At 42.4% G+C, this 14729-nt stretch overlaps 2 protein-coding genes across 6 annotated transcripts; one reads left to right on the top strand and one right to left on the bottom strand.

The window, feature by feature from the left end:
* Positions 1–710: 710 nt before the first annotated feature.
* Positions 711–12725, top strand: LOC133885588 (phosphoglycerate mutase-like protein AT74H). Of its 5 annotated transcripts, none has more exons than XM_062325316.1 (5): positions 745–811; positions 3025–3139; positions 3676–3785; positions 11059–11766; positions 11923–12725. In XM_062325316.1, the coding sequence occupies exons 4-5, from the start codon at positions 11211–11213 to the stop codon at positions 12312–12314; spliced, it is 948 nt and encodes a 315-aa protein (XP_062181300.1). In that variant the 5' UTR covers positions 745–811; positions 3025–3139; positions 3676–3785; positions 11059–11210; the 3' UTR covers positions 12315–12725. The 5 variants fall into 5 exon arrangements, with proteins under 5 accessions (XP_062181301.1, XP_062181299.1, XP_062181300.1 ...); XM_062325314.1 differs by having other exon boundaries at positions 11041–11766; XM_062325317.1 differs by lacking the exon at positions 3025–3139 and having other exon boundaries at positions 711–811.
* Positions 12726–13117: 392 nt separating this feature from the next.
* Positions 13118–13931, bottom strand: LOC133885025 (uncharacterized). The gene is made up of 2 exons (XM_062324649.1): positions 13732–13931; positions 13118–13526 (listed from the first exon to the last, which is right to left on the bottom strand). The coding sequence occupies exons 1-2, from the start codon at positions 13929–13931 to the stop codon at positions 13118–13120; spliced, it is 609 nt and encodes a 202-aa protein (XP_062180633.1).
* Positions 13932–14729: the final 798 nt, after the last annotated feature.

Genomic DNA, 14729 nt, shown 5'->3' with positions numbered 1-14729 from the left:
TGGTTACTCCGAAGCATGGAAGTCAGAAAGCGACCTTCGGGAGGCGTGAGCCCATGGGCATGGGCCAGCGAAGCCAAGGGGCCGTCAGGAGTCCTCAACAACGACCCCCCAACATCAGCTTAGACATACTTGGAGTTGTGCTGGTTGATTACTGGACTACTAATTAGTTAAATGCACGTACGTTACAATAGGAGATGACAATTTTCACAAGGTAATATAATTAATTGAGTGCCACATGACATAATAAGCTGCAACGGAAGGCTACCTTGCACAACACATTATTCATGTTTTGTAAAGCACAAATAACACAAAGGCACTTGGGTGACAGGTTCCAACCAATACAAATTTATACCAAAATAGCAAAAACACACTGATTTTCAGTCAATAAATATCAAATAAAGTAAATAGGCATCTAAGCATGTACATAGGCAAATAGCCTTTTACAATAAGTATGTTCACCCACTTATTACAGTAGAAGAAAAAATAGATTTGAATCAATTAAGTACATAAAGAATTGTTGTAAGAAAAGAATGATTATTAAAGTCCCCACAAAATAGCGCAAGCTCATGAAAACTTTTGCCTCTAACGGGCCCACATGACATTGAGAGCGTTGCTTCATGCCGTTTTCTTTGATGGAAGAGAAGCCCATGTCACGTGCCCAGTCTTCATCGGGCCCACCCGCCAGAAGACTTAGAGAGAAAACAAGTTCAAAACCTTTCGCCGTCTCTCTCCTGCCTCCTGCCTTTCTGCGCCTTAGAAACCGACGCGTCTCTCTCCTTGGCGCACCTGCTCCGGCCACCGCGACGACGAGGTAAGCGCGATTCCTCTCGGGATGAAACTTTCCCATTCTTAATTTCCGCGGGATTCGATTAATTCTCCATGCCTGCTCCGATTCGCTCTGCCTGGCGCTTGATCTGCGGCTCGGGATTCAGTTCGATTGGTTCAATTTAGGGGCCCGGGGGTAGATAGGTGTTTGGTTTGGTCGGAAGCTCGATCGCCGAACGGAGCGGGATAGGATTAACGAATTCAGCGGGGGAGGTGGATTCGTTGTTCCGCTTGCTGTTTCCCTCTACTGGAGCGGGTTGTGTTTGATCGGTGGGGAGACGGGAATTGGGGCGCGCTGTGGAGGTCGGATGCCGCGCGAGTAGTGCTGGTTCGGCGTTCCGTAATTTGTGCTTCACGAGTGGGTCTGATGGCTCGTGACCTGAGAGGGGGTTCGTGGAGGGTTTCGCTTTGCTGGCACACGGATTGGGGAATTGGAGTGCCGGTGTTGCCGTTGCGGGTTACAGTTACAGTAAGGTCATTTCAGAAATTCATAGAATTTGGACTGTAATGATCATACCAGGGGTCTTTTAGCTCAGATAGCGTCATAATGTAAGCATAGATAAACGGAGGAAGATCAATAAGGGCCCGGTATGTGGGATCACCAATTCACCATACCGGCGGTTTGCTGAATTGCAAAAGGTGCAGTGGAGATTGAAGCAGTGGATAATGTATTGTCTTCATAAGGGGAATATGAGATATTTCGAACAAAAATTGTCACTATGCGTTGCATATCACTTTTGTGTCACTACGATAGTTGACATCAACATGCTATACATAAGTAAGCTTCTCTAGGATTACAGTTTGTTCCAGCTGAAAGCTGTATGGATTGTAATGCCTGGAGCTAAACTTTGATACTCTCAGTTACAGCAATGGGATTGGGACATCAGTTTTCGATGTCCTAGTGCCCTGCCCTATCCTTCTAAATCTAACTGTGATTAACATCTTGTCAGTTGTCTTCAAAATTCCTGTTTAGGGTGCCTTCTGGCGCGAGAATAGGGATTTCTCGCCTCTTCCTCTTCTTTTTATTTTCTTTTTGGGGCTAGCCTGGGTCCTCAACCCGGCTTCGCCTCTTTCCAGCTGCAGCCCGTCGGGCTTTTCCGCTCTTTTAATATAACAGGCAACTCTCCCGCCAGTCCAAAAAAAAACCTGTTTGGAAGTCTGATGGTAGTGTTCTTCCTGATGGGCTAGGAAGGATTTGTTCTGCAACAGATTAGAACTGCAGGATAAGCTAACCAACTGTCTTTTCTTATATCACCAAATGTTTGAAAATGGAAGGTCTCAGTCCCTTCCTCCCCCCCCCCCCCCCCCCCCGCGCAGACTCATGGTAATTGTTGCAAACATTGGAGGGACACACTAGTTCAATTAAGCCTAGCATTATTTTCTTAGAGCTACAGTGGGAGATGGCTACATATACAAAGATATATGGAACACCAAATATGTATGTTATGGTTTCCAACATAATGAAACATGCAATCTTCATTTTCATAGAAATACCACTTTAGTCATCAGCTTCAATCTACCTTTGGATCATCCTCATATGGCATGGTAATAGGTGATTTTTTTTAAAAAAAAATACATTCCCCATGCTTGTTAGTAGAGAAAGGGACTAGACTGTGGACTCCTCAGAATGCCTATCCCTAATGCAGAGGCAGCACATATATGTGGTCAATTTATCTATCATGGCAAAAAGTTTTCCATTTTCTAATTTGAGCTTGTTCTCAAATCTGTTGAAGCTCAACTGCTGAAGCTTCTCTAAACCAGGTGCAAATCTGAATTTCTTGTGTGCACTAATTCAATGTTTCTGTTATTTGCTAAGCCTCATTGGTGAAATTCTAGTTTATCATTCTGTCAAATTCTTGTAAAAATGATTTGCCCAAGAGGAGAAAATTATTCTGCCAATCACTCCCTTACACCCTTGTTCTATTTTAGTTATACTATCTCGAGCAATTGAATTCCATCAGGTGGTGGCCATATTTGCATCATTTGTTATTCATCTCTTGATTCTTACTCCTATTCTATCAAGTCAGACCACAAAGACATACCAGTGTGACTAAATTTACAGTTCATAAAAAACCAAAAAAGGGACAACCCTACATATCTGAGACCGGCAGATGAAACAAGAAATCTAGGCAGCCAGGCACATCATCCATCAATTAAGTATTAAACAATGATATCTTATGCATATGTTTTCTTCTGAAGTATGGCAGCATCCTCCACTTCTCTTGGATAATGATGCATCGATGCCTGGACCACTGAGACCACCAATATTCAGATCAGTTAATGTAGATCACATCCCCCTTCCATGTAGATCCTGGTAAATGATACCATCTCTCAGTCTCAACAACCACCAAGCTGTACATACAAAGAACTATCGCTGCATAAGCCAACTTGTTCTTGTTATCCGCTGTTGATTCTTACTCTGCATGACACTGCCCCAGTAAAACATGTTGACCTGACTCCTGCTGAGTGCGGAAAACACAAAAAATCACTCCATTGCGTTCTGTACTGCTTGATTTTTCTTGTTCAATTGGAAATGGGAATCCCATATACTTCTGCGGGTTTTATTCATATCAAATGTAAAAGAGTTACGCATGAAAGCCACATAATATCCTCCTGCTTCCCAACAGCCCACTGGTACGATCATATATACTGATATAAGATAACTGTGCATAATTTTAACATTCGGTATTTCAATCACGAAGATGTAAAATAACTTAGTAATTTAGTGTTACACAACTTCAAGGTTTCACATGATATGGTGGAAATGCAAACTGAAGATTGTTGATACTATTATTCGCATCTGCGATACCACTATTAGGATTCGCTACTTGCTTTATTTTGTTGCTGCAGGTATTTTAATCATTTGTACTCGAGGCTTTAATCAAGTACAGAATGTTTGAGCTTTCAACCTGATCTCAGAGTATAACTAATCATGTTGGAATAAAGAAGGTGGCTTCTTGGTAAGCACTAACTCCTACCTTTTCCACTGATAATGTGGTGAAGTGCAATTACTTCTTTTCCAGTTTTGTGAATTTTTATAATTAGAGCTGTTTGCTGTTGCCATGAGTCCATACTTGTCTTGCTGCCTTCTAGTGACATCAAATTTTGCAGCATGCCATGGCAAGCAGCCGAGTACATTGGAATGACTTCACTATATTCTTTATCCACTAAGCATCATCCTATGAGATTTATTTCTGTAGAAGTTAAAATTAAGTCTCTAAGGTGACACAGACCTAGAAAATGCATGAATGCAAGATGCAACACAAACAGAATATTTTGTGATGAATTTGCAAGTGATATAGGAATGTGATTTATTAACATAAAAGTCTTCTCGCGGTGATAGAAAATTTATCACATAACTCACAATATCAGATGTGGAAACCTTTTTGAGCTGATATCTCAACCTGCAACTTCATGTGAACCTTAATTTTGTTTATGATATTATGGTAACAAGAGGAAACATTGGATACAAGGGGTAGGATAGGGCATATCGCTCTCTAATCCCGGGCTTCTCCCGTAGACTCGAGGATTTGATCGATGCCAAGGGAAGATCACCTTCTGATCGCCGTGCTTCTCCCGCCGAGAAGAGATTTTGATCTAACATCTGGGCAAAACAAGGATGCGTGGCTGGCCCTTTATATAGAGAGAGAAAATTACAATCCAAATCCTAACTTACCTAATTTATCTCTAGCTGAATTGGAAACTAATCAAACTCTATCTCCTAATCAAATCCAACTTATCTCCTGCCCATAACAACTAGATAACTTGTCTAAACTAACTTGACTCTTTCCATAACATTACACTTCTCGTCGAAGACAGCTTGTCCTTGAGCTGTGGTGGTGGCAATAGCTGTCGACCTTGGTGAAAACCTCATGTTGATGAGCGGCGGCAGGGTGCAACAGGAGAGCAGCGACGGCGTGGTGCAGCAGGAGGGCGGCAGCGACGTTGGTGTAGCAATGATATTTTTTTTTTTGTGAAATTGGTGGAGAGTGGGTGGCTCAAGGACAAGGCGGTAGCTGCGGCTTGGCAGGGCAATAAGGTGGTGGTGCAGGATTAGTGTCTCTAATACCAAATATTATGGTAACGAAAGGAAACATTGGATACAAGGGGTAGGATAGGGTAGATCACCCTCTAATCCCGGGCTTCTCCGGTACAAAGGCTTTGATCAAGGTCAAGGGCAGACCGTCCTCTAATTGCTAGGCTTCTACCATCGAGAAGAGGCTCTGATCTAACTATGTGGGCAAAAGCCCTTTGCTGAATTCTTCTTGCTTGCTTCCAATGATGTGTGACTACCTCTTTATATAGAGAGGAGAAATTACGATCCAAATCCTAACTTACCTAATTTATCTCTAGCTGAATTGAAAACTAATCAAACTCTATCTCCTAATCAAATCCGACTAGTCTTTTGCCCATAACAACTAGATAACTTGTCTAAACTAACTTGACTCTTTCCATAACACCGAGTTGTATCATGCAATACTTCTCCAGTAGCCAAAGCCAAACAATGGTGTTAAATATTATTAACTGAATATTGCTGGGCTACAAGAGAGAAAAAAAAATCGCTTAGCATTGACCCTTTCACCAGTCATTAAGGCCTCCTCTTTTCCCATTATCATTAGTAATTAAGATTCTGTATTTGAGTGCACAACCAGTCAGACAATGTGCTTACAAAATCCCAAATTTTTGGTTGCGTCCATGTATGCCAAGGGTCAACTTTGTAGCACTCACAATTGTCTGTTAGCATTAAAATGCTATAATGAACTGCATTATGCCATTATCTTTTCTTGAGTCCATCAAAATTCCGCCACATACTGGACATCCGTTGGTGGATATGGTTGTGCTTCATTTGTGCCCTCTACCATAAAATGGCTTTTGCCAAAAAAGAAAGAAAACAATATGTTATGGACTCTTCCATAGAATGTTCCTTTTTTGGTTTGTATGCCTTGATTTTTTAATAGAAAGCTTGCGGGGAATGTTAGGCAACACTGCAACGAGAAGGATTGCTTTTCCTGATCACTTGATGGCGCATCATAATATTCTCTTATTTGGCAGAGATTCTCGAATTCTTAGAAAGGTACATGCAAAGTTATCTCTTTTGCCCTAACTCTGCTGAATATAACTAATGGAAAGTGTAGTAAAGAGTTCCTTAAATGCTTTCATTGCATGATTGTTAAGACAGAAATAGCTCAATATTCATGTTAACTTTGATGGTTAGGTAAGCTGTACATTAGCGTGCTGAGAGGTGCTTTTGTTGGATTAGACCATCTCTAACCGTTTTCCGTTAGAGACCAGAATCCTTTCACGAAAGGATTTTAGTTGTCTTCAGCACTCCAACGGTTTTCCTTCACGAAAGGATTTCTAAGGTTATTTTCTTCAGGACGAGATTCTCTCTCTTTTCCCTTCACGAATTCCTTTGAAGAGAAGCTTGTTGGAGATGAGAGAAAATAAAGGGAATGAGAACGGAGAATAAAATCGGGAAGAGAAGAAATGAAGATAATATGGTTTTAGATGATCTTACATTGGTAGGAGTGACTGGTAGTGGTGTTGTCGGCTGTATGTAGGCCTGGTAATGGGCTGGCCGATCTGTGGTCTAAACGGGCCATCCAATCAATGGGCTGATCTCTACAGAGCCAGAATGGGCTGTGAATATGAGAGGGTAGTATTGGATCGGGCCTTTACCACAAAAAGGTTGTCCTGGGTTGAATTCTAGTACACGTGATCCATTGGAATTATTAGGGCATAACCCATGGTACTAATGAAAGTAGTAGTCGCGGAACCTGCGGAATAGCTTGAAGATATGTTGGCACGTGGTTTAAAATGGGACAAGATATGATTAAGATTGGGTCCACGTAGCTAAATGAAGGGCTGGATAAGGATTGTGCCCACTCCCAAATTTTATAGGGCTGGAGTGGGATAAGGATTGGGCCTTGACCCATTATGAGGCCTATCCTGTGTACCATTGGAGAAGACAATCGTTGTTCATTTTGTACCATCCAAGTCCAGTACCTAGATGCATCAAACATATGAATTGTTGCCTTGCGTCACTAGAGAGGTGATCACAAGTTAGGTCCCCAAATTATGTTGTTTTCATTTTCTTTTCTGTATTATGGTCGCTATAATTTGATAGATCCCTTTAGTTAGCACTAAGCAAGGTCCAGATACGATTTTATACTCTCTTGGGGTGAAGATCATGCTCCACTGCTCTTCCCCTTATAGTGAATCAGATGGGTGTCCAAAATGGCCATCACATTTCCAAGAGTTTGCTGCTGAGAGCATACAAGTTTCAGTCGTTTCTTCTTCTGTCCGGTCAGTTAATAGGAAGATCAAGCAAACCAAATGGCCAAAAGTATACTTCATTTGTTGATCTGTTTATTGATATTTAAGAAATTAAACAACCAGGATGCATCCGTTTGAGTGTTGAGCTACACCAAAACCAGCGTTGCTTTAACGGATAGTCGGGGAAACGAAGTGAGTAAAGTTATGGGATGAAAAGTGAACCGAAACCACACTGCAATCTGAGCTGGACCCATTATCTTATCTGGTTCCGTGCATTGGAGCACCACATTGCCACATGAAATGTTCTTCCTTAGGGAAGAAGACTTGTTCTCAAAAGCTTGCCAACCTTTTGGAGCATGTGGTGGTGACCAGATATTTTGGGCTACACGGCTGGACCAGGTGCGTAGGTTCTGTGTAAAAGAAGTGTTGGTTGGGATAATGGGTTTAGATCACAAAAATCACAAACTACTCCATCCGGTCATAAATACACGACATTTTGGATAAGACACGACCTACAATACATAACTTTTACCACTATTTTCTACTCCCTTTGTTTTTTTTAATAATTGATAATTTTGGCTTTTGCAATCGCATTTTGACCAACAATACATTGTAAAATATTTAGTGAAGTAACATGGTTATGGTATTGTTAGTTCTACCACCAAAGTACTTTAAGCATACTGTATACTTTCAACTATTTGCATAGGTATTTGTTAAAAATCAATGGTCAAAGCATAAATATCAAAATTGTTAATTAAAAATGGAGGTAGTATTAGGACATGTTTATAAATTCAATAAATTTGTGATATTATGAAAGTAATTTTCAAGACAAATCAACAAGTGATTTTAATTTTTTTGAACTAAATATTTTGAAAGCTATTATGAGTCAATGTTTTAAAAGTTTAACCGAACTTTGTTCAAAACGTTATATTTTCATGACAAGAGGGAACATACTAGCATGTTAGGCATACAGCTACAATTGTTGATTGTTTTATGCTGATGTCAGTGTTGGCTTACACTAGTTTAGGATTCAAACTGTAATCCGGTTCTGTGGTCCTTCGAAGACTAGGTCTTCCTGATCTTCATAGTAGCGTTGCTTGCCAAAGACTTGCATTTGCGTGCTCCACGTTGCTTGTTGCTTGTGTGTGATACCAAACCTGTCTCCAAAATACAAAGCTTCAAAGCAATTCCTAGCACAGTTTTGAGCTGGACTTCATCATAGGTTCCTTTAACGTTTTGTTTGCATCCTACATATATATACATTGCTTCACTTCATGATTCATGTCTTTTTAGAAAGCAAACCTTTTTGTAGGGTTGTTGGCAAAGCCGGTTAAGTTTCCAATAACTTTTAGGGTCATGGTATTATAGTGGGGAGAATGTGTTCTTCATGACAGATAAATCAACATTGTTCGTCATAACTTTTGCGGATTTGTTAATTTTTAGTTACCTAAAAGTTACTAATCCATTTGTCATCTTTGTCCATCATTGATTGTGTGGACAACGCCCACGCTTGATGTGGGTGAGGAGGTGGTGAGCGTGTCAGCAGAGTGGCAACGACTGTAAGTTTTCATTGAAGGGCAGCGACAGTAGTGAATGACCGAAGAACGAAGGAGAACAAGGTGCTGCTATGGTGGGGTCGGGACGGGGGCGGCTAGGATGGATGATAATGGGTTAGGGTTTGAGAGGGGATGAGTGAAGACGGTATGTATGAAGTGGAGGGGAGGACATGACCACACAATCTCAATCCAAACTATCATTAAATTTCACTGGTTTTATGGAAGAGCCAGCCACCTTGATAATAGTCACCCTTTTCTTTTGTGACATAATTCACTATGTGCTACTGAATATTAACGAATTTTTTAATTTGCCAAAAAAAATCATGTTCATTTTCATGCCATCACTTAATTTTTTTCTATCCCTTGTGTGCCATCACCGTTAACAGTGACGGCAGTGGCACACATGGAACGAACAATTAGTGACAGCGATGACACTTAAGGATAAAAAAGCCAAATTGGTGGTAGGGAAGCGATCCTAATATTTCAATGGTAAAACAAGAATTTCATTAACATTCAGTGACATACAGTGAATTCTCTCTTCTTTGTGAGATAAAGCCATTTGCACGACTCCTGTTAGCATATCAATACTATATACTAAGCGGGGAGGAATCGAAACCCTCTCAGCACGCTGAGCACTGTAGCTCCTGTAGCAAGCCTATGCTAAGTGGGCCCGCGCCTCGCATGCGTCCGTGCGTGCTTCTGGACTCCCCTCTGCGGAGGGTGTTGGACGCACACACGATTACTCCGATGCCTGTGCTTGCTGCCATATACTCGGCCATGGCTCACTAACGCAAGAGTAATGCATGCTATGGTAGGTCAATCAACCAATCAAAACTGCTCACTGTATACATATATACACACATATATGCATACATGTATACACATATATACGTATATAAATACATATATATGTATGTATACATATATATACATACAAAATTATTTCATTCTAAAAACAACAAAATATCTCGCTCATTTATTTCCTCATACACGTATACCCAGATAAAATCCAGCGTTTCCCTCCAGAAACTTTAATCGCCGAAGGAAACTTTAGCCGCTAGCCAAAAAAAAAAAAACACGACCTCATTTTAAATTAATATTTCTCTCATTTATTCTCTCATACACGAAGGACCAGATAAAATCTAGCTGCCGACCCAAAATTAGATAAAAAAAATTCTAGATCTCCGCTTCCCACACCATTGATGATCCGTACTTAAAAAACAACAGTGACAAAAAAAAACAAATTAGATAAAAAGAATTACACCACTGTCAATTTAACAGCTTGACACATAAATATCTGACAGAAAAAAAATACATAATTGATCTATAGATCTTGACGTATTAAATAAAAAAACTACAATCGTAACATTTCAATGAGTGTGGCTGTAAAAAAAAAAAGACCGATCGGACTTTCAAATTACAACCTACAAATCACATAATATTTCAATATTATATTTATCGAGATGGGCGCAGCAAGCCAGCAACGCTGCCATTCTGCCTAGTATGTATGCTGTTGACCGTTTCATGCTGTGTTACGATCGGTCTGGTTCAGTGCTGGAACTTGACTATCTGCATTAAATTGATTCCTATCACTAGCATGATATGTACTATTTTGTCGACCCTGCCTGAAATTTGTCTGTACGGTTCTTGAGATAGTATAGCGTATAGTGCCGTACATATATAGGCCGTGTGATTGAAGCGCCTGGACCGAGTTGTTGCGTCGATGCCGTGTCAGTGCACACGGTTTGCCTTACGCTGCAAGCTGCTCTCACCCAAACCACCGGTTTCTGCTGAGGCGCAGGAGCTGCTGGGCTCCTTCTCATGTCGATTCTCATGGCCCCATGTGATGCGCACATGCACCGACTGCTTAACACGGGAACAAAGACACTAGGATACGCTAAGCCCATGACCCTTAATCACGTGGCAAACACAAGGAATTCTCCTTTTCCTTTTTGCACCTTGCTTGGTCTGGTCACTACTCTATGAAAGAAAAGAAAAGAAAATCAATTGTAAACCAACCATTAGCACTCTGTCTGGTGATCATTGAACTTATGAACTTGCATTATGTACCACTTTAGTGTGCATTTGGACCGGCTAATAGCAGCAGATTTACAAGGGATTTGTTTGACTTCGTACAAAATTCCTGTGCTCCGAACGGACAGGTGCTGGTTGGACGAAGGGATTGCCGTTTTTTTGGGGTCAAATGCTATCTAAAATCTGTCAGAAAGGCAGTGGTTTGAGTTGACAAATTTGGCAAATGTATGTTATGGTGTATTAGTCTAGCAGCGGTTGTTGGTAGTAACTAATACTCTCGTTGGTACGATTAAATCATGTCTAAAACGTCAGCTTTTGAAGACTGGCGGGAGTACTAAAGAATCTCCAGATATATTATTCCTTGCAGTGTAATCCAGCCAGCGAGGCCGAAACCCGCGGCTTGTTTGCGGTCTCCATGGTTACCAGGGCGCTGCCAAGTGCCCCACAGATTAAGTTGCTTGCTCTCCATTACCCAACCACTTCCTGCTTTATATATACGGTCACCGGCGCCAGCTAGCCATGTCACACGACGCGGCGCCCCCCCTCGCAAGCGAACAAGCCCCCGGCCGGAGCATCGGCGTCGGCATTGGCGGCAAGGAGTGCCGGTACTGCGAGATGACGCGGCAGCACCACCCGCAGTGCGTGCGGCGGCTGCCGAAGCGGATCATCCTGGTCCGGCACGGCGAGAGCCAGGGGAACCTGGACATGTCGGCGTACACCACCACGCCGGACTACCGCATCCCGCTCACGCCGCTGGGCGCCGAGCAGGCGCGTGCGGCGGGGCGGCGCATCCGGGACGTGGTGTCGTCGGGCGACGGCGCCAACTGGAAGGTCCACTTCTACGTGTCCCCCTACGAGCGCACGCGCGCCACGCTGCGGGAGATCGGCCGCGCGTTCCCCCGCGACCGCGTCATCGGCGTCCGCGAGGAGTGCCGCGTCCGGGAGCAGGACTTCGGCAACTTCCAGGTCGAGGAGCGGATGCGCGCCGTCAAGCAGACGCGCGAGCGCTTTGGCCGCTTCTTCTTCCGCTTCCCCGAGGGCGAGTCCGCCGCCGACGTCTTCGACCGCGTCTCCAGTAATTCTCCGCCGCCATCGATCGTCTCCTCAACCATTCATCTCAGTAGCATCACAATTCACAATGGATCAAGCAACGTCGCACATTCTCTGATCTGCACAGTGAATTCTCTAATCTGAACACCGAATGTTCCTGGATGATCATCGAATTATGCAGGTTTCTTGGAGTCCCTGTGGAGGGACATCGACATGGGGAGGCTGGAGCAGGACGCGAGCTGCGAGACCAACCTGGTGATCGTGTCGCACGGGCTCACGTCGCGGGTGTTCCTCATGAAGTGGTTCAAGTGGACGGTGGACCAGTTCGAGCACCTCAACAACTTCGACAACTGCGAGTCCAGGGTGATGCAGCTCGGGCCCGGCGGGGAGTACTCCCTCCTCGTCCACCACACCAAGGAGGAGCTCGAGCAATGGGGCCTCTCTTCGGAGATGATCGCCGACCAGCAGTGGCGCGCGTCCGCCAACCGCCGGAGCTGGGCTGAGGAGTGCTCCTCCTTCATCGCGACCTTCTTCGACGACCCCAAGGATTCGGATAGCAGTGAGGAGGACTAGGAAGAGAACGGCAAGATCCAGTTATTGGAGTAGCTAATTGACTCGTCCTTTCATAGACTCATTGAAAATTATTTCGATTTGATAGTGCTTTCTTTTTACTATTGAGTGATGTAGCCATTGCGGTTTCTTTCTTTTCTGGTTCAGTTTGTAACCTGTTCATAGTAGCTAGGCACTGAAATACTATGATTTGGGGGGAGTTCAGCAAAAAACAGAAAAAAGTACGCAAATTGAGAGCCGAACATGAGTAAGATAAGTATAGAGGTTTGGGTGTCGATTTATTTCTTATTTTCGAATTTGAACTGACAAAGTCAAAATGGTTATGATCTTAGAGCATCTCAAGAACTTATCTATAATGCTCCCTTTAAGTCTACATAGGGAGAGCTCCGATTATAAGGTAAGCTATTTTTTTTTGCACCTGCTTCAACAACTTACCTATATGCTCACATTATATTTCCTTTTCTTCTATCTCTCTTCCTACTGTGCATATATACTTTATATATTAACATCATTTTCACATCACAATTTTCCTATTAACATCATGCTCACCCTATATTTCTTTTTCTTCTATGTCTCTTCCTATTAACATCATTTTCACATCACAATAATTCAAACTTTTATGTTTCAACTGCATACAATTCAACAACATTTCAAATCCATAATTTTTTAAATTCAAATTCAAATTCAAACATAACATAGGGTCCAAATAAAACATGAAGAAACATGAACAAACTATTGCCATGGAGTTGCCATATATGCTCCACAAGATCATCTCGAAGTTGTTCATGTGTTGCGCGGTCTTCAATCTAGCGATGCACTTGAAGAAACGCTCGCAATCGATCTTCATTCCTCTCGGTCTTCACAGCTGTTCCCACATTCTCATACTCGAAGTCTTCCTCTTGTCCTCGTTCATTCTCAATTATCATGTTGTGCATGATCACACATGTTGTCATGATCTGCCACAACATCTTTTGGTCCCATAATCTACCAGGTCCAAGAATAATTGCAAAGTGAGATTGCAACATCCCAAATGCTCGCTCAAAATCCTTCCTCACAACTTCTTGAGTCTTGGCAAAGTAAATTCTCTTGTTACCTTGAGGGTATGATATTGATAGTGTCCCAGCAAGATATATGCCATTTGTAAGATAGTAGCCCATTATGTATTGGTGACCATTGACTTCAAAGTTCACTAGTGGAGCTTCCCCAGTAGCTAGCCTTGCAAAGAGTGAAGATAGTTGTAGCACAATGATGTATTTTGTGAGATCCAGGTAATCCAAAGGATGAATGCCTAATTTATAAATCTTGGGATGCAACATCTTCAAGAATGATGGTTGGATCATGGACATGCCCAGTGAATTGCCCATGCCATGCCATAGGGAAATTCTTCCTCCTCCAATACATGCAATCGATGCATCCAAACATTCCCGCGAACCCTCTTGAAGCACCAATTGCTATAAGTTTTGCAGTTTCCTTTGCAGTTAGTGCTCTCAAGTACTCGTTTCCAAATATCTCAATCACAACTATCACCATTTTTCTCAAACTCAACATGGTTGTGCTCTCCCCAATCCAAAGGTAGTCATCAACAGAATCAGCTAGGACACCATATGTGACCATGCGCATTGCCGCTGTAATCTTCTACAAAGCACTGTTGTAATGAACATGATCCTTTTAGGGTAGGTATGTGATTTTGGTGATTAATGATAACTTAGTCAATAGAACTAACATATTTGTCAACTATAAGCTTTAGTATGTCTCATGGATGCAATACATGAAGAAGCCACCAAAGCGAAACTCAACAGAGTTTGAATTGGACGAGTTTAGAAAAGATTGTACTCATCGAATGGTCTGATGCTTAATAAAATACACACACACCAGAGTGTTTTTGGCTCAAAATAGAAAATTGAAGAACACACCAGATGGTCTGGCATTGAAGTGATAAATACACCGAGGCATTTTCCAGGAGCTGTTTCTCAGTGGCAGAAGGAATTTGAACGTCAGATGGTCTGGTGCTCAGAGGTTTGTACACACCAAAGCATTCTCATATGAAGGTGAAAATGTTGTACACATCGGATGGTCTGACGATGAGGAGTTGGTTACATCAGAGTATTTTTCAGGAGATATTGCAACTGCTTGTCTGGTGTGGTTGTACACACCGGATGATCCAGTGATTAGAGGATCTACACACTGGACAGATGGACAATGATAAGTGACTCAGTTGGCTCAAGTATACACACCAGATAGTCTAGTGATGGAGTTTAAATTTATGCTAGTATATCCGGTGTTCATAATGAGTTTGAGTGTGGGTGCAACAGCTAGTTAATGGCTAGTTTTTACTGCTATACACATCGGATGGTCTAGTGTTTGTACTGCTGTTGACACCGGATCATCCGGTATTCACAATATTTTTGAGCTGTTAGA

This window comes from Phragmites australis, chromosome 11 (genome assembly GCF_958298935.1).
Source record: "Phragmites australis chromosome 11, lpPhrAust1.1, whole genome shotgun sequence".
Taxonomy (NCBI): domain Eukaryota; kingdom Viridiplantae; phylum Streptophyta; class Magnoliopsida; order Poales; family Poaceae; genus Phragmites; species Phragmites australis.
The sequence above is the reverse complement of the archived record's forward strand: the minus strand, read 5'-3'. Positions and strand labels throughout refer to the sequence as shown.